The following is a 24,177-nucleotide window of genomic DNA, read 5'->3' on the forward strand; positions in this document are numbered from 1 at the left end:
CCCTGTTTCAGTCAAGTCTTTGTTAAAGTGTGCTCATGTCTGCTGCAGACAAAATTTAATACTAACTATATGTTTAACATCTTTGTTGTTTCAATATATTTGCAGTTCTGCAAAGCTCAAAGTTCTAGCTAATATTCTTTAACTAGCAAAGCTTAGTTTAGGTAGAAGTCCACATTTTATCTATATTTATCTTCCTTGTTTTTGCTACCCTTTTTCCTATTTCTAAAATCTGACTTTTAAAAGAAAAGTGCATTGATAAAAGTTGTACTTGAACAAAGCAGATGATGTGGTGCGGCGGGCAGGAACAACACAGCAGCTATTGTGTACTCAACAATGGTGCCTGTAGGGTTTTAGACAGTAGAATCTCTTATTGAGAGAAAATATTGGCCAGAATGCTGGAGCTGTTGGTCCCAGTTTGTTTTTGTTTTTCAGAGTGCCTCCCATTAGACTTTTAGTCATATATCTGTCAAAATCACATTACAACTCAGTACATTATCTGCATTAAAAACATTGAGCTTGAATATTGAATGTATCAATCTATTATTTAATGTAATAGTTATATTTTCTCCTGCAATAATATCCTACAAAATTTAGGGAAATATATTTGATGGTTTTGTGAGGGCATGAACAGGAAAGTATTTTTTATCTTAAAATGTATTGTTAGCTTTGCATAAAGTGTCTTGGTGTAATAAAAACCTGTTTAAATAATTGAAACAAATAGGATAGATACAGAATTGCTGCTTTTTCTTCTTTGATGACTTGCAACTTTCTTTGAGTGGAAAACCTTTATTCTCCATAATTAAAATACTAGTTGCCATTTTGTAATGGCAACTAGTGGATGTTGTACACAATCAGAATATAGGAATGTTTCTTTTATATATGCTACCTGGCAGTTTCAAAATCAGAATGCTCTTTGGCAAATCAGAGCACATTCATTGTTAATCCTAGTTTTATCACACCAACTCACTGTTCATTAGCAGTTGCATTAAGGTAGATAGTGTTGAACATACTCTACTTTGTAACAGTTGCGCTAATGTAAATAGAGGCAATCCTCTTCAATATTTCGCCACTCTTTAGTTACACAACTGTGTCAATTTGCCCATCTGGTCCTGCGATAATTGTTTTGCACAACCTTGTAACTCTGCCTTCCTGCACTATTCCCTACCCGTTCTTTATAGTTCATTTTTGAATTATTATTTTTAGTGAAATTGCTTAATTGACTTATTAAATTGGTGTGTGTAAAGGAGGATTCCACCCACTGATGTCATGTGATTTCTGGCATACATGGCAAAGGCACACATAGCACAATGGTGTGGAAATTTAGCAGGATGGGGAGCAATTATTGATAGATCAATAGCTAGGGATGGAAGACTCAATTGGGGGGAGGGATGGAAATCAGTGGTGGGAGGAACATTGCATTCAATGAAACCTATGAAGAAAAAGAAAATTTGTTGCAGGATATGAAAAAGTAATTTGGCACAAAAAAAAGGTTTGGATTGCAGTTACTGTCTGCCTAGAATTCTTTTTTTAAAAAGCATGTGCTAGAGCACCAAAGCTTCCAGCAATGGAAAAGAAAACTTTAGGATGCATCTATGTTGTAGAATGAATCCACTTTAATTGTCTTGGTTCAATGCTGTGGAATCCTGGGGACTGTAGTCTGACAAGGTCTTGAGCCTTCTCTGTCAAAGAATGCTGGTGCCTCACCAAACTACAATCCCAGGATCACATAGCATTGAGCCATGGCAATTAAATTGGAGATTATGTCCCTCAAATGGGAGCTCCAGATGCAGCTTCTGAAGCAGCTTCCCCTTTTGCTTTGGCTCAACACTAAGATTCCTGTATTATGTGAATCTAATTCACATCCTAATTTTGGGAGGTATTTTAGCCAAAAAAGGTGAGCATTAGATTCTTGTAAAAACGTAAGTGTGCAAGGAGTTTACTTTCTAAGACCTGAGTTTATTTTAATTGTAATGTTAATATGCAATAAATAATAACATTTGCATACACGGATCTTATATAATTTGACTTGGAAATGTGTTGGACTGAAAAGTCTCTGGCATCATTTAGATATGTACAATGTTACAGTAAACATTTGTGAATCTAAATTGATTAAACAACCAATGAGTTGTTTGTTTCTTCTTTGTGGTCTCAATCTCATTGTGCCGATGAGTGTCTAAAAGCCATGATACATTCTTTAAATCTTGTGTTACCATGGCCTATTTTTTCAAGGTTTCAAGGCATATGCATCCTAAAAATTTCATTTACATTATGGCCACATCTTTATCTTTTTTCACAATGACTTCTTTTCAAAAATCTGCAGGACTGTAGTGTGAAACTATCTTTTGTCCTATATTCAGTGCTACAAATTTGATGCCTTTTATTCTGCTCAGGTTTGACTTCATTAGTGAGATGTTTTCAGTGTAGTCTCTTGTTAGAGACCAGTCACTCCCACCTTTAAGGTTGATTAGTCATCTGACTAGGTCTCATGTGTGGATTTCTCCTTTTCACTTCCCCGTAAACTGAACATTGATTGCTAATGTGAAGATTCACTCAAGGAAGATGTTGTGACTGCTTCTATTTATCTTGTGTCTGAGACTCTGGAATTTTGGCAATTATTTTGATTTGTCTTCAAAAAGATGACTTTGTGTGTATGATTTAAAAAGAATAATCCCTATGATTTTCATCTTCTTTGTTACAGGGATTGATACAGAATTTATTATGAATTAGAATATGCAGTGAAAATAATCTGTTTTTTTTCTCTTTGTCTGTCCATGGCCAGAATAGGTGAGGTACTTAGAAATTTGAGCTATTTAAATAGCACAATACTCAATATACTTTTAATATAAAGCAAACTAGATATAGGGTTTCATGCCAGTATCTTAACATGTCCTGTCTCCACTCTTTCTTCAATACCCACAGAACAAAATTTCACTCCTTTGCATTCACATTTATCCTTGAAGTGTTTCCTGAAGGACTAACACAGATTTCCAACATCAAATTCAAACTTGGGTTTTATGTCCCTTAATGAATTTTTGAATTTCTCAAAAAGCTATATTCAGTCATTCTCCTTAAAAGTGTAATTTTTCCAAAAGGTTATTACATTCTTTGGATTTGTGTGTACCACTTGAAGTTTCCCTTTCTTGGACCAGACTCATTAGACATTCTGTCTTTTATCTGACTACAGTATGGCCAAGTTCACCTCGTTTGTGATATCCTAGTGTATAATGATCCAATTCCCTAGTTCTTCTGTTGTCAAAACACTTCCACTTAATCTGTGATCATGTCTGTTCCTTTTTTTTTTTTACTGATATATTGCTGCAAGAGATTTGTGGAACACCCTTTCATTTTCATTAGGTGTTTCAAAATAAATTTGTTTGATGGTGATGGTATAGGAATCATGTAATGTGGATTCCTCCTCTATATCTTCCCAGAATGAACTTTCCCAGTAAGTAATTGATGTGCAATTCTATCTTTTCTAGATAAAATTAACATTTTTTGCAAAAATTTACGGTAATTTAGAATGCAGTTGTATGAAAATTGAGCAGATAAAATGTAATGCTGTAAGTGTTGGTAAGAATAATAGCCCTAACATATTCTTCAATTCTCTTTAAGATCAAAATGGTGTCCATCCCTGAATATTACGAAGGCAAGAATGTCCTCCTCACTGGAGCTACTGGTTTCATGGGAAAAGTTCTACTGGAAAAGCTATTGAGGTCCTGTCCAAAGGTGAAAGCAGTTTATGTTTTGGTGAGGAACAAAGCAGGGAAGGTACCTCAGGAACGAGTGGAGGAAATGATCACCTGTAAGGTATGATTCTACAAAATCTTCCAGTTGTTTTTGATGAAAGAGCTAATTTAAAATTATTTACAATAATGTTTTTGTCTATATAGCAAGATAATGCACGTGAAAGTAGTATCTTATTACAGAACTATGTGGTTGTCACGGATTATAGCTTAATAGAGAGTGATCTTGACGACCTGACTTGGTGAAAATGCCAGCCATTTGATTGCAGTCTACTTCTTGTGACTTACAGAATAGTGCTGACCATACTTCAGTCGTATATTTTGAAGTTTGGAGGATGACAGGTAAAATTGTTCTGTCTGAAATAACTTGAATTTTGACTGAATGAAAGATAGTAGGCACTGAGCATCTGTGCTGTAATACAGTTAGTTGTTTCTGTTTCCCACTTCTTCAGAAGCATAGACTGAGGCTGGAGGAAGTGTGGACAACATGCTGCATGTATTTCCTGTTTCCTTTTTTGGAACTCCGAAAGGCCCCAGACAATCCTTCATTTTTTTCAAGCAAAAACTAAAACAAATAAACTCAGTAAATTCTTATTTCAAAAGCAACAGTTACTCTTTAAAGGTTGCTTTCTTTTCCTTCTCACTCAGATGTTGAAAAGCATTTGAAAACCCAGAACTTTGAACCAGAATATCTACAGTCACTTAAACTGATTTAATCTGGGCACCACAATTTAAGGGAGATGTTGACAAGCTGGAATGTGTCTAGAGGAAGGTGACTAAAATTATCAAGGGTCTGGAGAACAAGCCCTATGAGGAGTGGCTTAAAGAGCTGGGAGTGTTTATCCTGCAGAAAAGGCTGAGACATGATAGCCATGTATAAATATGTGGGGAGAAGTCATAGGTAGGAGGGAGCAAGCTTGTTTTTTTGCTGCCTTGGAGACTAGGATGCAGAACAATGGCTTCAGACTACAAGAAAGAGATTCTACTTGAACATTAGGAGGAACTTCCTCACAGAGCTGTTCAGCAGTGGAACTCTCTGCCCCGGAGTGTGGGGGAGGCTTTTGAGCAGGCTAGATGGCCATCTGTCAGTGGTGCTTTGAATGCAGTTTTCCTGCTTCTTGGCAGAGGGTTGGACTGGATGGCCCACGATGCCTCTTCCAACTATATGATTCTATGATTTGGAGCCAGAAATGTGGCACTGTAGCATGCCATATGTCTGCCAAAACAAAAGTCAGTTCCTTGCAGTTTCCACAATTGCCTACCCATGAAGAACAGGAACAAACCATGCATGTGTCTGAACCTTCCAGAGCAAGTGTCTTGAGTAGTACACACAGTTGATGGTGTGGGTCTTAACATTGTTTTGGTTGTTATACTGGTTGTTTCACATTTGGTTTCTCCAGCATAATACAGCATTTGAGACTGTAATTCTTCAGGAGGAACCAAAACTCATTTAGGAGGAACTAAACATTCTAAGTCAGAAATGGGCAGACGGGCCCTCCAGGAGTTTTGGACTTCAACTCCCACAATTCCTAACAGCCGGTAGGCCATTAGGAATTGTGGAAGTTGCAGTCCAAAATACTTGGCCCAAGTTTGCCAATGCCTGTTCTAAGTATTCGTTTTTTGCCTTGCTTTTATGTTTTTTGAGCCATGTTATGCTAAATGTTCAAGCCTCTCTTTAACATCATAGCTAGGTTCTTATGGTTAATAGAGTCATCTGTTTTCTTAAACCTGAGAGAATAGAGCTTCTCTGCAATAATATATTTTGTTTCATCCCCATATTAGGTTAAAAGAAAATAGTGTATAATCACTTTCCAGTATAATTTACTACTATATAACTAAGAGAAGTTGGAAGGCTGTGCTGGTTTAGATTCTCCATCTGAAATATAACTTGAATTGTAGAAATAACCAGTCTCCTTAAATTTGCCCCTTCATGTGGCTTCTGAATCCAAATCAAGCCATCTGCTGCATGTAGAACCCTTATGTCCTTTTGATTCCACGCATACTGATTATACTTTTAAATGTTTGATCCAACAAAATAAACGGCACATGAAGTAAACTCGGCGGGTACTCTATATCTTTGATGCTAAATTTAGCCTTTTCTTTGTGGTGATTCATAGATAGGATGTTGGAATTTTTAAAAACCTGTCCCCATGTTTAGGTGTAATCCACAACCTCACTTTCTTTATCTGTTTATCTTTATCTGTTGTACTAGCAGCATAGAGAGGAGTGTTATCACTGATCTTTGTAGACCAGAGTAAATATTTTCCAAAGGCTGACCCTCGTTTTCAGTGTCTTCAGGGAGTTAACAGCAGGTTGTAGTGGCTATCATTTTAGATAATAGAGATATCACTTCTAGTCACCTTTTGAGTAAATTTCTTCCTATTTTGGAGTGTCCTCACCAGCCTTTTAAAGGCGAGATGTCAGTATATATCCCTAAGGATGCCCTATATGCAATCCTCAACAAAGACCATTGCATTTGGCAATATTTTGTTGTATATCCCAGTTGCATACCGTATATGCATTTTATTGGATATACAGATCTTGAATTACACTTTTCAAATGTCTTACATGTAATCAGTGTTGTAGGTCGATAGTAACATTTGCAGTGTATGAAAGAATAAAGTCTGTTCTTAAATGGGCTGTTTGCATTAACAAATAACATGTCAGAAGTATGAATAGCAATTGGTATAAATAATGATTTATTAACCCCTTTTCTTTATTTCCATCAAATCATGTTAACAACCAAACACTAAATTTCAGGAGAATCTAATTCCTGTTTTTCAATGTTTCAAATCATTCTTATTTCAAAGCAAAGGCTAAAAGTATTGAGTGCTTGTGGTGAGAAGTTTAAAAGTTTGAAGAGCCTGCAGTTGTCTCATGAGATATAAGCAATATGCTTGTTTAGAATATAGACTGGAACATAGATTTCCAAATTTAAGCAAAATACTGTGCTATAGTTATGTAGAGTTCACAGGCTCCTGCTTCTCAGTGTAATGATAACAGGTATCAGGGGATTCCTGCCTTTAATGTGGGATGGGCCACATATACTTACAGTGGGGATTGTACAAGTTCTCCCACTTAAAAAGATGAGAGAGGCCTGTTATTGACATCCTAGATAGACCTCAACTATGAGAGACAACATGAGAAAACACATCCAGAAAACCACATTGTCTGATTTTTCACAAATTTATTTGCAAATTATGGTGGAAAATAAGTATTTGGTCACCTACAACAAGCAAGATTTCTGGGTCTCACAGACCTGCAACTTCTTCTTTAAGAGGCTCCTCTGTCTTCCACTCATTACCTGTAGTAATGGTACCTATTTGAACTTGTTATCAGTATAAAAGACACCTGTCCACAACCTCAAGCAGTCATACTCCAAACTCCACTATGGCGAAGACCAAAGAGCTGTTGAATGACAGCAGAAACAAAATTGTAGCCCTGCAGCAGACTGGGAAGACTGAATCTGCAATAGGCAAGCAGCTTGGTGTGAAGAAATCAACTGTGGGAGCAATAATTAGAAAATGGAAGAGATACAAGACCACTGATAATCTCCCTTGATCTGGGTCTCCATGCAAGATCTCACCCCGTAAGGTCAAAATGATCACAAGAACAATGATAAAAAATCCCAGAACCACATGGGGGGACCTGGTGAATGACCTGCAGAGAGCTGGGACCAATGTAACAAAGGCTACCATCAGTAACACACTACGCTGTCAGGGACTCAGATCCTGCAGTGCCAGACATGTTTCCCTGCTTAAGCCAGTACATGTCCGGTCCCAACTGAAGTTTGCTAGAGAGCATTAGGAGGAGCCAGAAGAATATTGGGAGAATGTCATATGGTCAGATGAAACCAAAGTAGAACTGTTTGGCAGAAACACAACTTGTCGTGTTTGGAGAAGAAATAATGCTGAGTTGCACCCAATGAACACCATACCTACTGTGAAACATGGGGGTGGCAATATCATGCTTTGGGGCTGTTTCTCTGCAAAGGGACCAGGGCGACTGATTCGTATACATGAAAGAATGGGGCCATGTACCGTGAGATTTTGAGTGCAAACCTCCTTTCATCAGCAAGGGCACTGAAGATGAAACGTGACTGGGTATTTCAGTTAGAAAATGATCTCAAGCACACTGCCAGGGCAAGGAAGGAAGAAGTATTTCAAGGTCCTGGTATGGCCTAGCCAGTTTCCAGATCTCAACCTTATAGAAAACCTTTGGAGGGAGTTGAAGGCCTGTGTTACTCAGCGACAGCTCCAAAACATCACTGCTCTTGAGGAGATCTGGAGGCATGGGCCAACATACTAGCAACAGTGTTTGCCAACCTTGTGAGGACTTAAAGAAAACGTTTGACCTATGTCATTGCCAATAAAGGATATATAACAAAGTATTGAGATGAACTTTTGTTATGGACCAAATATTTATTTTCCACCATAATTTGCAAATAAATTCATGAAAAAAATCAGACAATGTGATTTTTTGGATGTGTTTTCTCATGTTGTCTCTCATAAGTTTGAATAATAAATAAATAAATAAATAGTTGAGGTCTACCTATGATGTCCATTACAGGCCTCTCATCTTTTTAAGTGGGAGAACTTGTACAATCGGTACCTGACTCAATACTGTAACCACTGTAAGTGGTTTGCACATTGCAGACTTGTACTGGGAAGTTTCATTTTAGATTATATTTTTTCATCACAGCTGAAATGTGAAAGCATAATAAAAGCTTAATACCATATAGATATATAACTAATGTAAGATGCCTTCAAGCAAGATTTTGACTTTTTATTTTTTTAAATATTGTTTACAGCTCTTTGACAGACTGAGAGATGAACAGCCAGAATTTAAAGAAAAAATTATAGCAGTTGCTAGTGATCTTACAGAACTAGAAATGGCTCTTAGTGAGGAAGACAAAGAAAACCTCATAAATTGCATTAACATTATATTCCACTGTGCTGCTACTATAAGATTCAATGAAATTCTAAGGTGAGTATACAATATATATATATACATATATATGTTAGTATTTTTGAAAGAACTATTTTTGTTAAACCCTAGTAAGATAAAAATGCCTGTTTTATATTTACGTCTGTAGCTCTTGCTTAAGTACAGAAAAACCTAGTGTGTATATTTTTAAGTTTGAGGAAAAGGAAATTATAGACTCATTAATCTAATTTGATACTTGAGTGCAAAGAGTGTGCTTGTTTTGAAATCACAAGTTTGAAAATAGTCACAAAAGAACACTTATTCACAATTTCTTCATTCTTGTGCTCTTTTAGGTATTGTTAGTCTAAATATTCTAAAGAAACCAAATCCTGTCTGATCTTGGACACTAAGCAGACTCATTGGATTAGAGACAACCAATGGGACTGGGGGCTTTATTTCAGGGGAAGGAACTGGCGAAACTTAAAAAAAAACTTCCCTAAAAATGTTTTAATTCAGAGAGTTAATAGGTGACATGAAGGCACATATACACATAAATGTGCAGTGCTTGGGGATTATGTCTGCCAAAGGTAAAGCATATTTGTTAATAGACATCTAGTTTATGAATATGTTGTCCAATCTCTTAAATTATTTAGGCACTTTGACTAAGTCATTTTAAGTACTGGCTTATGAAAATAGAAATATGGCTTACTTGTATGACATATTATTAAACACATGCCTATTTCTAAAGTTTACAATTACTATTGAAAAATTTGGCTGTGGCATATATCTTGGTGGTTCAAGAAAATATTGGTCATAACTTTGTAGTGTCAAGTTCCCCAGAATCAAGCTCTTATTTCGACTGAATTGTAGGGCTCACTGTAATTTCTGGAATTTAGGCTTGTTCATGCTGTACAGGACTGAACCTTTTCACCCCTGCCTTGCATCTTTATGTTCCAGCCATTTCTCTCATATGCTGGCATAATTCTGTATTATTAGATCCAATCGAGATTTTCTCCAGTCTGATCTTTTATGCACATCTGAGCATAAAAATTACAATTAAGCAAGACTGTAAATAATTGTGTTTTACTTGATTCTAGGTGAGAAGCTTAACTTTACTTGGTGCCTCAAACTGATAGTTAATTCATTATTCCTCTTGTATTTTTCCTTAGAACAAATATGTGGCTTGCTTCATTTGACAAATCCTTGCACAGTATTTAGTTGCTAATGAGAACCCAATGTTCAAACAGGGTCAGTCTGCTTTTGTGAATGCTTACCTCGCCTGATAATTTGGCAACTCCCAACATGAGGCAGTATCAAGATTCTTACATGTAGATGAGATAAATCAGAGCGAGGGGGAGAAATCTGAAGTAAATACCCTTTAAGTTTACTGTGTGGGTAGGGATAGAAAGAATATTCAGTCCTTTTTGTTTCTTCACTAGAAAATGGGTTTTCTTGCACAGTAGCAAGAATTTGGCAGTTTCAGACTTCCCAAAGTGTTTTATGAAATTATTATGTGCAAAAGAATACATTTTGATGTGAAGGTCCTATGGGAGGTTAGCACAAAAATGTGTTTTCCATGTGAGCAACACTATTTACAGATAACCATGTGGATTTTTTAAAATACAAATTGTATTTTTGTAAGAAAAAGATTTTTCATGATTTCTTCCCCCAGAAACCCTGATGTTTTCGTTGTGAAATGATCAGCTGTATGAGAAACACCAAGAGCTGTTGTGAATTTGTTCTGAGTGATTTTGATGAATTTGCACACAGCTTTCGAACTCTGAATTTTTTTTCTTTTGATCCTCTTGTATAACTAGAGGAGGCTGTAAAAAGGGGTGGCAGGTACCCTTTACAGCTACAGTATAATGTATTAGAGTAAAAGCTATAGTATGTCTTTCTAGTTGTGTAGTTTAAAAAATGAGTGAGATGCCAGAATCACCAAGCTTCCCAAGTCTCAATTTGTGTACAATCTGAGCAAGTGTCTGAATTTAAGAATCTATTCACTAACATCAACAGTTTTCAAGTTTCTTTATATTCAAAGAAAAAGTGTCATAACATTTGGCTCACTTGCTTTGATTAGTGATTTTTTCTTACTGCTAGAGTCCAGTTGGATAAATATGGGATTGTGATTAAAAGAGTCTTCAGAACATTATTATAGACCCTACTGTTTAAATAGGACTCTACTAAGAACCCCATAGGTCAAGTGTTCCTAATATTGAAACTGTCATGTAGTGCCTTAATGTTTAAATGCTGAAATACTTACTGATCTTCTATCTCAGAGAGTTTGAAATTAAGATTACAAACATTGAGATCTTTGCCATATCCCTACAGGGTGTTAGTTCCAGGACAGTAAATAAAACAATTTTAACCCTTCATCCACATATTTTGCCATATGATATTACTTATATTTGTGTAGTACACATGTCAATTTCAAATGTTTTTGATCCTTGAAATGGGTCTGTGTTTTTGATGGTAATGAGAATATGTTTGACTTATTCTTTTCCCCCAATGGTGAACAAGTTGACATCTTACAAAATACTCTTTTCCTTCTTTAAAAAAGGCACTGATTCTGTAAAGAAACTTTAGTAGATATTCTTCAGATTTTTATCCTTTTGGTCATTTCTAAAACGGTTCAAGCTAACCAATTCTTGATAACGTAAGAGTCCATATACTACATATTCAGAAATATTTGACACCTATTCATGACTAGACTGTATTTCAGTTTGGACATGCTGGAAAGACTGCAGGAACACTGAAATAACTAACCCAGACCATGCTCCAATTAAGATTGTTCCTCCGTCATGTGATTCCTTTCTTAAACCATTTACATTATGGTTGTGAGGGTGGGGGCACATTATTCTCTCAAAAACCTTGGGGAAAACCCTGCTCAGAAGAATCCTCAATTTGCCCCCAAATATCCTCCAACATTGTCTAGGATGTGTATCGGCCTTTTCATAATGTTTTAGACCAGTAGACCCAGTTTTTAAAAGGTGTCTTCTGGACCCAAAATGGTCCTTAGGCCAATTCAATTGTATTGTACTTATTTAAAAACTAGAAAAGGATCTAGAGGAGGTTAAATCTTGCTCCACTATGAGGACGTTAAGTTATTTTGCTGGTTGACAGATTAGGCAGTGTTACAGGAGGTTAGATGTAGACTGGCAGTTTGACTTCATTTGTAATTGGTAAATCTCTGATCCAGTTAGGAGATTATTTAATGTTATCCAATCTGCTAATAGAAACAAAGCTCAGCCTGCAGTATTAGACTCATTTGATTCTTACATGGCATTCAATAGTTTAGAATTGAAGTTTCTTTTTGAAATAGGTGAAACACAGAAGCTAGCTAAAAAATTCAAACAGCTCTACAAATTCTGTATAACAATTATAGTATTAATAAATGATCTACAGTTGAATTAAATAGGGTTGTCCCTTTTCCCCATTCCTTTTTGGAGTCGTGGGGAAAACTGTTTTAACAAGCGTTAACTTTAATGGTACTAAGTGCTTCTTGAATATTTTACAGACAGCTTCACAGTAATGGGTGGAAAACCTCAGATTTCCCTAGAGTTGTGAGTGTCAAGCAGACTATTCTTTTGCTGTATTGATGGCCTTTTATTTCTTGCCACCACTGCATACAGTAGCATGATTGCACAGATGTAATACATCAGTACTTTACAAAAACTATCACTGAATTTGTCCAGCTTGCTGTTGTAATGTAACCCTGTTTCTGATTCCAAAACACTGTTACTCACTAAGAGAAAAATACTTTTCTTGCATTTTCTTTGCTGGCAAGGAAGTTTGCCAGAAGCTGCACTTGTGGGAGTGGAAAGAATGTAGTCAGTAGTATCCTAAAGTCGTCTCTATGATTCATTTAATTCTTTTTTTCTTTCAACAGAGATGCTGTTCAGCTCAATGTAATTGCAACTCAGCAGCTTCTCTTCTTGGCCCAGAAAATGAAGAATCTAGATGTATTTATCCATGTTTCAACAGCGTATGCATATTGCAATCAGAAGCACATTGAGGAAGTTGTTTATCCACCACCGGTTGATCCTAAGAAGTTAATAGATTGTTTAGAGTATGTACCAAATTATCTTTTTTTCACTTGTTCAAAATAAACATTGGAAATGTATTTTTAATAAAGTTAGAATCAAATGGGATACATATGCTAACATTTAGAAATTATTAGCAGGTATCTAGAATGTAAGATTGGTAATGACATGTTATGAAACAAATTAAACAGAAAGGAGCAAATGTATTAGAAACGTTTCTGGGTTTTCAGCAATTCCACCAATTTTCCAGGAGAAGCCGAAGTGAGAGAAAAGGAGGCGGAAGCAGCTTTTATTTTTTGCCTCACAAGGCATGCATGTGCTTGAGAGGCGAGGAGGGGACAGAGACACTACTTGCTAGTGAGATTTTAAACAACACAAATATAGTGTCCCTACTTTGCGGATTTTCACTTTGTGGGTGGTTCTGGAACGTAACCCCCGCGATAAGTGAGGGAACACTGTATATTGTGAGGTGTCCATCTTGTTTTAGGCCTCATGGTCAGCTTTATAGCCTTTGCCAATATATTAGGAAGCCTTCATTTGAAGGTCTCAGTTTTGTTCAGACTTCATGTGCTTTAGGCCTTTGGGCTGGGACCATCTTGGAGGGGGGCGTGTGGTCTTATCCTGTATCTGAAAGGTCCTTAGTTTCTGCCTGGTCTGGCTCATAGCCTAACAAACTAGAAGGCATCAGATCTGGTTTGTTCTGGAATCTGTTCTGTCATACTCTCTTAGCTTCAGAACAAGGCACAGACACACTATTAGAAGTATAAATCTTCATTATGTGGCCGGCTGCCTGGTTTGGGGTGGGAATCCAGGCTGTGGCCTTCAGGCCTGTATTTTCACCTCATGCTAAGGCTGGATGTTGGGCCCTTTCTGGAAGAGGTTGTTTGCTTTGCTGCCACAGGGTGTGCTATTTTCTACCTTGTTTAAGAGGAGCTCTCAGGTTCTGCTTGTTCAGGCTCATAGGTTACCCCTTAAAAGACACAGAAGTTGAGCAGCCACTCTCTCTCAGCCATACACACTCAGATTAAATATAAATCTTTGTTATATTACTTACATTCATTATGGCAAATATCCTGACAGTGTATTTTAGGGCTGTTCTTTTGTCTTGTGCCAAACCTCATCCATCTGGAGTATTGTAATCCCAAAAAACTCCATAAGAAAAACTTAGTTTACATACACTTTATGATGTTTTTAGGTATATAACAACTGTGATAATTTGTGCTTGCTCTAAAAGTTTATAGTTTAATTTCTCCTAAACTATCAAGTAATTTTTGAATAATTTGGTACCAGATTAAAAGTATATTATGTAGTTTCTAAAAATGTGATAATATGTATGGTTCATTTATCTTGATTTTTAGATATGCCAATTTAAAGAGAGAGTGTGTAGATAGATACATATATGTAAATAAACAGGTCATTCTCAGCTCTTAAACATTTGAAAACATACATAGGAAGCACAATGGGGTGAAAAAAACTGACTGGATTTGCACTCTTGAGTGTCCACTGAAGTTTATCAATGGAGCCTGATTTCTGTCAAAGTGTATTGACACAGTTTTCAAGTGTTTCCAACAGACCTTGTGGTTTTATAACTATAAATTACCAGTTAACAGTCATTTTCAGTTTGCAACTTTGCAACTAAAATAGAAAATTGATTTAATTAAATCTATATAAAACATTGAATGAACCATACTATTTAAATTTTGTGTTACAGAACTACTCTTCATGATTCGCTAAAAAAAAGTTTCGATTAACCCCCCCCCCCCCCCCCCACACACACACACACATTTTTTCTGGCTACGGCTCTGGACTTGAGGGAACACAACAACAATACATTGTTGATTGACATTTTGCTTTTGAATAGGCAGATTTTACCTTAAGTTGCATAAATTACAGAGGAGTTGGAGAAAACATATTTTTGAAAGTTGGAAATATTAAATCAAACTTTTTATTTGTTGGCTTTTATGGTAAACCACCATCGCATTTTTTGCTTTTTAATCTTGGGACAAAATGAAACTTTTCAATACATTAAATTATTGTGTTTCAAAATATGAGGATTTCACAAAATGCTCATTACAAAAAAGTAACCCTGATTGATTTCCCAGGATTCAGTGGGACTAATGTTAGTCATAAGGAAATTAAGGTGTATTTGAATAAGCATAAGATTTGATTGCCAGCAGATTGAAATTCTTGCTAATAGCAGTAAATTGCACTTTAAACTCTACCTTAACCTAAATAACAAAAAATGAAGACTTAGAACACAATGTTCTTTGGGTGCTGCAGAGGAATCTTACACAGTTATGTGGTTTATCTTCCTTTTTGCTAATAGATGTTGTGTGCTTCTGTTCTTTTTTGCATGCTCCTATTTCCCTTCCTAGTTTTAGACATCCTACTTTTGAACTGCCTCCTCTGAAATAAAGTGGTTATTAAAAGAATTGTATAGTTGGAAACTTGCTAGTACTTATGTGGCTTGAGGTGTGGCAGCAAAAGCCAGAATGAGGATTAGGTGTCAAAGTCCTGAACAGTAGAAACAAGTATTTTCAGCAATGCCTATGAATAAAAAAGCTGTTTAAACCTTCTGAATAAGAATAATCACAGTCATAAAGTAATGTCTGAAAAATTACTAATGATCAAACAGAGGAACCCAAGTTTTTGTAGATTTTTTAATGTTCTTATAGTACATAGCTGGATAGCTGTTAGTGTTGGTAAAATTTATTTTGCTTTGTGTAGTTAAGATGTTAACATAATACTTGAGCATTATACATTTCTGCCTTCAAAATTTTAGTGAGAAATTTTGCTCAGCTCAAAATGACTTTTTCACGTTACTTTAAAATGACCTGAAACTATACATTGGATCCAAGTTACATAAGCAGAAGATGCCTCTTCCTTTATTTATAGTATTTCTTCTCACTCACTGTGACATAGTTCACACAGTTCAGGAGGGTTATCCGATCTTTCCGAGTGTCTTTGGGGAAGTGCAGAATCTGGCAGGACTAGAAAGGAGATAGGAAAGTCCCAAGATTTAAAAGCAAATCTCATTTATGCCAGTGGGGGTGGGGTTGTCCATGTTCCCTTAATTTTTTAGTTTGTCTTTTTTGTTGAAAACATTGTTTATCTATGGCATTATCATACAAATTTTGTGGGACATTGGTTAATTTGAAAAAGACCTGCTGGGCATGAATTGATAAATATGTTATTTCTTTAGGTGGATGGATGACAACCTAGTGAACGATATTACACCAAAGCTATTAGGAGACAGGCCTAATACTTACACGTATACAAAAGCCTTAGCAGAATACATTGTGCAACAGGGAGGTGCAAAATTAAATGTAGCCATCATAAGGCCATCAATTGTGGGTGCCAGCTGGAAGGAGCCCTTCCCAGTAAGTAATTTTTCTTTCCTTTTTTTCTGAGTGTTTGCTAAGTATTGCTGAGTTTCCAGCTGTATGTATTCGAAGCAGAGTATAGCATGTAGCTTGGTTAATGTATGCTTTCTGTTTTGAAGTATAGATATAAATGAATTTAGGTCCCTGTTGTCCTGAGGTACACTGACATTCTTGCAAAAGATGCAGCTGTTAGTCATAAGAAAGCACTATGGTTGGATTCAGCAATGGCAGTGTTTTATAAAGCTTTCCTTAATACCATCACATGTGTTGGCTGTGTACTTACTTACTTGTCTAGAGTTTTCTCTTTTGAAATGCCTTGTGACAACACTTCTCATTATTGTAACCTTAGATTTATATCTGACTAATGAGCAAATTGAAAGCCTTTTTCAGATTCTTAGCATATTGACGTTTGGCTCATAAGCATACATACACAGAAAGAGTGAAGGTGTAACAAAAACATTCATGAGGGTGGACAGAAATGACCTTCAGACAAACTTCAGTTTTTCTCAGGCAGGTTTTTGCTGTTAGACTAAGGGAAGAAATCTCAACTGTAAAACACCCTCAAAATAAACCAAACTGACCTGCACTTCTATTTGTTTTCAAGTTCAGAGTGGCTGACATTCTTAGACAGCGCATATGTTTGCATAGAAAAGAAAGCAAGGGTACTGAAGAATTTTCTGTAGCTTGACTCCTCCCACAGCTGCTTGTTTAGTATTTTGGCTGCACCTGGGTTCATGATTTTTTACTCCCAAAACAGGATTCTACTTTTGGCTCATTATCCTGACTTATGTTGCTAAAAAAGGAAGATTCATAGCTTTATTTAGTTCATGTCAAAAGCATTGCATAATAAATAAGTTTAAAAGTGATAAAATAAAGGAATCACAAACAGCTAAATAGTTTTGGACCAAAAGCGGGCAACAGCAATCGCATTGTCCGTAGCTTTAAACATTTTAAAAGCATTGCATTGCTTTTAAACATTTTTAAAACATTTTAAATGTGTTTTATCTCTCCACAAATGGATTCATAGCTTGCATAATAATATATAAATCTGGGTGAAGAATGGGTCCAGACTTCATTTTCCTGCTCTGGGAATTATTTGGGAACCACTCAAGGCTGCCAAAATAGTTTAAAAATGAAAAAGACCCACACTACTTTTTGTTTTTGGTTTTTAAATATCTGAAAGTGCAAGGTTGCTCAAAACCTGTATAAAGGATGAATTGATTCTCATGGAAAGGTACGCCACCTTTTTTCAGGAAAAAAAAGATATCTGGGAATGTTTGAATATTGGGGTGGGGGGGGTACATGCATATACACATGAGACTGGAAACCCACAGTTTGCTAAAGAACTCTTGTGTAGTCCCTCTCCTTATGAAAGGAACCAAGAAGGAGAAAAGCAGCTTGCTCTTTTAAGGAAGTGTGGCTAGTACAGATTTAATCTGAGAAAAAGAAATCCTTGGAAAAAGCTGTGGAAGCTTTCACACACTGCAAATTTTAAAAAATGTTGAAAGTTTGTTTTTTGTAGGGAAAGTGTTTTACTGTACTTTCAATCAATTCCTTAGCATAGCCTTATAGTTATGCTAAGGAATTGATGTTTGAAAATGGCTTTCTACCTTTTTAAAATAGTTAATTCAAAATAGTTAATTGCTTTTTAAAATAACTAATTGCTTGTTTTTGTGTTACTATGTTACCTTGTACGAGGAAACAAAACAGCATGTATGCATTTTGTGTAGAAAGATTGTGGCTCAATCTGTCGTTCTTGGTTTACTGAGGTTCTGGAAAAACCTAGTCCAACAAGATTAAAGAAATGACACTTCCTGATCACTTCTGCTTGATTCTTCTTGACCATGGGAACAACCTAAGAAACTGTAAACCTGTGATTTGCTTATGATGACCTTAGATGTTATCTGTTCTCTTCCCAAACAACATTTATAATCCTAGCTGGGAATGAAACAAGAACTGATGCTATATATGGATACAACATTAGATATTCTGACATTTAGTTGTTTAGAAACTTGCTACAATTTTATTCATAGGTATTGACCCAGTAAATATTTAATTATGCTTTGTTTACCTATAGGGATGGATTGATAACTTCAATGGACCCAGTGGCCTTTTTATTGCTGTAAGTAGCATGTACACAAAATACATGTTCTGTGAAAACCAGAAGGAGTTTAAATTACTGTTCTTATTTTATGCCTTCTGTTTCAAGGCAGGAAAAGGAATTCTTCGAACGATGCGAGCTTCCAACAATGCAGTTGCAGATCTTATACCAGTAGATGTAGTCATCAACACAACAATAGCTGCTGCTTGGTATTCAGGTGTTAATAGGTATAACAGGTGACAATGCCATTTCTGAAAATAGCACTCGTATGATGTTATACTGTAGGTGTATTTTCCTAAATTACATTTGACAGTGGTGTTTGCTTTCCTGGACATAAGGAAAGTAAAATTTTGTTTCTGCTATTCTAGGCTGCACTATCAGAGTCACTGTGCACTGGCACTTGGACAGGCAACATCATTATGACCTACTGTTCTGAGCCCAAAATGTAGGACCATGTACTGAGCTATATAACACTTGAATAGAATTCAGAAGAGTTTTATAGGCAGTAGGTAGCCTTCCTTAGAAACCTTTGTATTATTAATGAGCCTTCTGTGATGCACTGTTCTTTCAGACAACGACAGAGTATTAGAAGGAGTAACAGCAACCATTAACGGACCCACAACTTCATGCTACTTCTAACTTGGCATGGTTCACCCCAGAAACTAGGGAGTAACTTAGCTTCAGTGCCCTGTTTCATCTATTTCAGAGCACAACAGACCACAAAGGAAAACCAAACAGAAAAATGTGGCAGGAAGGAGAGAATTCCAAAACTTATTGAAAGTAATATAGAGGCTGATTATTAAAAAAAAATGGTAAATTAGTAAATACCATTTTGATAATCAGTTTGAAAAATAATTAACATAAGAATGGCTTAGACACATTCATTTGAGAAATACTACCAAAATGGAAAAAAAAATCCAGATTTGGACAGTTTGTTGGAGTTATAGCCAGTGTTCTGTAGGTAGAGGTTTTCTTTCCCTCCCTTTTCTACCTCAGTTTTCTATGCCTAAAAACGACATCTAAGGGATTTTCCCAGTTCTGTACAGTTGGACTATGAGGGTACATAGAAGGCTGCAGTGGAAGTGGTTTTAGTTTTCTTTAGTTTTGCTGGATCCCACTATTTTGCCAACAGAAACCCATCATTGGGTCTTAAATTTTGAGAAGTACTCCCAGATATATTCTAAACCTAGAGCTTCAATGCAAGAGGAAGCACAAGTGATGAGGACTGCTTTACCATAAACAGGTCTTCAGGTCTTGCCCAGAAAGGAAAGAGGATAATATTCTCTGCTTCTTCCTTTTGTTCTCTGATCTGTTCAAAGCAGTATTTTGGTTACATTTTTATTTTTTATTTATTTATTTACTGCATTTATATATCGCTTTTCTCACCCCTGGGGGGACTCAAAGCGGTTTATAACATAATGGCAAAATGCCAATCATACATTAGAAAACATAAGACTGATCAAATCATAAACAATAAAATGAACAACATCAGGTGTACTTATCAAACAACTCAAAAATAACAAATATAGACATTTAAATATATAAATAAAACATTTAGGACATGTTTACTAATATATCTAATATATATTGGATATATATATTAGATGCATTTTTCTATTTTGCCCTCCAGTGGATGCTAGAGTCATTTTGTAAACATCAGATCTATAGTTACTTTTAAGATTGGCCATTGATTTATTATCATTACTATCTATGCTATAATTTTCGTTGTCTTGCTTTTTTGTTTGCCTATTTGTGCTTGAAGGAAAGGTAATATGGAATTTTTTTGTTTTCCAGACCAAGAAATATCATGGTATACAATTGTACAACAGGTGGCACCAATCCCTTCCATTGGGGTGAAGTTGGTATGTCTTTTTGTCATACATAATAGAATTATTACAGTTTCTAAAATAGTTTAGCTTTAATCTTTATAAACATCTATCCCGTTAGATTCCATTCAGATTAAAACTGCTTGAAATAGCACCAGTTCTTCTCAACTTTGCTATATCTCATTGCTTCCTAAATACAAACAATTTAGAAAGTAAATGAGCTTTCTGTTCTTTCCTTAAACAGTAATAATAATAATAATAATAATAATAATAACTTTATTCTTATACCCCGCCCCATCTCCCCGAAGGGACTCGGGGAGGCTTACATGGGGCCTTGCCCAACACAACAATGAAACAACAACAACAACAAAACAATAAAACAAATATCCCAACAATAAAATATCAGCATCAATAAAATAGTCATAAAAATCAACATACAGAATAAAATGTTAAAAACAGGAGACTAATACATGGATCTGGGCCAAAAGTGCAGAATATTTCAAAATCGGGTAGAGGTAGTTTCATACCTAAAATAGTCAATAAAGCGCAATATAATACTGGCAAGGCATCACCAATGGAGCTATTGTTGAGTGGGCAGATAAATCAAACCTACAACAATTAATCATCGAAGGCCTTTTGGAAGAGCCAGGTTTTTAGGCTCTTCCGGAAGGAGAGGAGGGTGGGGGCCTGCCTGATCTCCCTGGGGAACGAGTTCCAAAGCCAGAGGGCCATGACGGAGAAGGCCCTCTCTCTCGTCCCCACCAACCGCGACTGCGAGGGTGGTGGAAGCGAGAGGAGGGCCTCCCCCGATGAGCGAAGAGAACGTGTGGGTTCATAGGGGGATATGCGGTCTCTAAGGTAGGTGGGTCCCAAACCGTTTAGGGCTTTGTAGGTGATAACCTCCACCTTGAATTGGGCCCGGAAAATAAATGGCAGCCAATGGAGCTCCTTAAACAGAGGCGTTGAACGCTCCCTGTAATTATTATTATTATTCAATACACTTTTAGTAGTGTAATGAAAAGAATCATTTGCTAAATACATATTATACATGTATTGGGCCATTTTAATAGCATTGCACATTTGAGATGGAGAAAAACATTTTTTCTTTTTCAAAGCAATTGTTCTAAACATTTTTTACAAAACTATTTTAAAATAATTGCAGAAGTAACTGGAAATATAGTACAAAATAGCTTTTAGTTAGCTGTGTGTACACAAGAGTACATGAGAAGTGCAGAAGCTTTTCTTTTAAAATTACCAGTTTAAAGATGTTCTTCAATGTGGTGTTAATGCAAAACAAAGAAGGCAGAGGGCTGATTCCCAACATTTCTAGTAGTCAAGAGGCAGATCCACAGTGTTGTGAGTATTCCTATCTCCTAACTCCGAGTAGGTGAGAAGAGGAAATGATCCAATATAGTTAAACTTAGTGTAACATAAATAAAATGTAAACAATGCAAAATAATTCCTGTCATGCACATTAAGTGGATTTGCATAATGTGCACAGAGTTCTGATTTCTTTCTAGTGGAAAAGAGACCGCATTAGAAAGCATCTTTTTAGTATAAGTTACACACTTGGTTTACACAGCATAGGAAATACATGTTGATTCTAGAAGATTGAACAAAACCATAAGATTTCTTGAACAGGACAAAGTGCAGGAGGAGAATTCTGTAAAAGATGCTGAAATTAGTAATTTGTTCACTTTTATTTCTTTTTCACATTTCCAATTTTATATTTACTTCATCCTATTTCCACATCAGTTCATTATTTTTTAAGTACTGCCCCATACCTTTTTCCATGTTGCAACATTCTTTATTTTTCTTCCTTGTCTATAGCTATATTTGTAATAGTTTTTTAAAAAAAATCTTTGTAGCTATAACATGTATTTAGTTTTATTCATTTTTACCAAGTATGGGACTGTGTATTAGCTACTTTTGTTTGGGTATGGGACTGTGTATTAGCTACTTTTGTTTGGGTAAATTATACACAGGATGCACGCAAGAACTGTACATATCCTTAACAGTTTATAGTTTTGGAATGTTAAAAGTTTTTCCAAAAAATGCACACACTTTTAATAGGATTAAAGATTCCGAGAGTAGAGCTGTGTTGGAAAATTACCAGAAAAATTTTTAAGGGAGATTTATAACTATGCTATGACAATGCAAACAGTGCATTACTGTGCAGGGATGACAATTTAAACATCTTACATAAAATTGTAATTCAAGATGGAATCTATAACTCTGATTTAATCATTAATCTAACATTTATTCTTTGATATAAATATATTAGCCTTCAATTAATTACCATAACTATTACTAGCTCTGGAAGGGTATATACACTTTTTGGGACACAGTGTATTTTTCCTGTTTTGCTCTATGACTTCCATTTACAGTAAAATGTAACAATTTATTTTGGAAGAAGTAAGGGTTAAGGAAGTAAAAGGCTAGGTCAGAACATTCAAATTGAGAATCCAAAATACATTTTAATGAACAAATTTAACTTGAATATCTGAGATATAATTGTGTAAAACTGTAAAATGAACTAGGGATTTGCTACATAGGTTTTAATGAGTGTCCAGTTATGGAACTCTGTTTACAGAGTTTTAATAAGTAAGGAAGAACAAAGAAAAGTAAGTAAAGTTAGTTGCAGTTCAAAGTACAAAACAGGTTGTAAGAGTCTTCACAAATTTTCAATCCAGCAGTTGAACAGAATTTAGCATGACTTGTTATTGAAAGATTTGTCAGAAATATATGCTGTAATTCAGTGAATGTTGTGATGTTTGTTGTGATGTCCGTGGAAGTCCATTACATTTACATGGTTATTATCAAAGCTGTTCCACAACTTTTTTTTCTTAGAATACCATGTAATATCCACTTTCAAGAGGAATCCTCTCGAACAGGCCTTCAGACGGCCCAATGTAAATCTAACCTCCAATCACCTTTTATATCACTACTGGATTGCTGTAAGCCATAAGGCCCCAGCATTCCTGTATGATACCTACCTCAGGATTACAGGAAGAAGCCCAAGGTAATGGTGACTAGCTCTGTGTTGTGTCCCTTTGGCTTTTTGCAAACCCATGTTTACACAATGAATACATTAACTAATTTTTTTTCTTTGTTTGCAATTGTGATTGAACGAACCATTCAGTCAGAGGAGATGTCTGAATCAAGTGTTCTGGAAAATGGTGCAGTATGGTTATTGTGCTGTCACTGAAGTGTCAAGATGTCTAGGGCTGACTGAATTTGCTACCTATTGTGAATTCATTCTTTAAATAAGAGCTATTCAAAACATTTTGACCCTTATTTTTCTACAGAGTGTTACATAAATTTGATTTTCAAGAAGAATCCTTTAGAACAAGCAGTAAGGCGTCCCAATATTAAATTGCAGTCCAGCCCACTTATCCATCATTATTGGACTACAGTCGGTCACATACTTCCTGCGTTGTTGTGCGATGTTGTTCTCAGGTTGACAGGTCAGAAACCGTGGTAAGAAAGAAAGGGCGAATTCTTTGCTAGAAAGGTGATGGAAGCTTGTTGGTGATGTAGATCAATGGCATGAGCTTTTCTAATAGAAGAATCAACAATAACAGTAAAAGAGCTGGTTATTTCTTGGACCTTAGAAGTTGCTTAAGGTTTACTTTGTTAAAGTGAATCTAGCAACTGCAACCAATGACTAAGCTCTTTGAATAATTCTACTCTAGCACTGTTATTGAAATTATAAGCCGAAATGGGTGGAAAAGGGAAGGGAGTAGAAGAGATACATTTAAAAAAATAACACATGTCACTTACAGTGCATTGTATTCAACCATCATTTGGCTTATAATTCTTCTGGCTAAATTCTTAAGCGGACATAAGGTCTCCTTTAACTCACCCAAATTACATAATTATTTTGCTCCTGCAATTTTAAAGCTTTTTTTAAAAAAATGGCAGTTTTCAAACTTTCTTTTACAGAACTGATTTCACAAAATCGCCACCACTTATATCCAAGGAGATGGAAGAGATCTCTTAATTCTGTTTCCGTAGTTAACAGCATTGAGGGAAAAAAAGGAAATACTATTTCTTGATTTGGGGTTTTTACATAATGCTTTAGTATGGTTTTTGCATTAAGAACTCTTATCAGACTTGACAGTTGCCATTGCAGTATCAGCATTATCTTACTAG

The 24,177-nt window shown here is 35.9% G+C and overlaps 1 protein-coding gene across 4 annotated transcripts in view; it reads left to right on the plus strand.

Annotated features, from left to right (window-relative positions):
• Window positions 1-24,177, plus strand: part of far1 (fatty acyl-CoA reductase 1) — a 42,657-nt gene that overhangs the window by 7,415 nt on the left and 11,065 nt on the right. The window contains exons 2-9 of one of the 4 annotated variants that reach the window (XM_062967719.1): window positions 3,613-3,807; window positions 8,554-8,729; window positions 12,559-12,738; window positions 15,915-16,092; window positions 18,173-18,217; window positions 18,305-18,432; window positions 19,991-20,058; window positions 22,873-23,044. In XM_062967719.1, coding sequence (XP_062823789.1) covers window positions 3,619-3,807; window positions 8,554-8,729; window positions 12,559-12,738; window positions 15,915-16,092; window positions 18,173-18,217; window positions 18,305-18,432; window positions 19,991-20,058; window positions 22,873-23,044 — 1,136 coding nt within the window. In that variant the 5' untranslated portion in view covers window positions 3,613-3,618. Of the gene's footprint in view, window positions 1-3,612; window positions 3,808-8,553; window positions 8,730-12,558; window positions 12,739-15,914; window positions 16,093-18,172; window positions 18,218-18,304; window positions 18,433-19,990; window positions 20,059-22,872; window positions 23,045-23,330; window positions 23,503-24,177 lie in introns of all 4 variants that reach the window. The other 3 variants (XM_062967720.1, XM_062967721.1, XM_062967722.1) reach the window with 3 other exon arrangements.

The sequence above is a fragment of the Anolis carolinensis genome, chromosome 1 (assembly GCF_035594765.1).
Source record: "Anolis carolinensis isolate JA03-04 chromosome 1, rAnoCar3.1.pri, whole genome shotgun sequence".
NCBI lineage: Eukaryota > Metazoa > Chordata > Lepidosauria > Squamata > Dactyloidae > Anolis > Anolis carolinensis.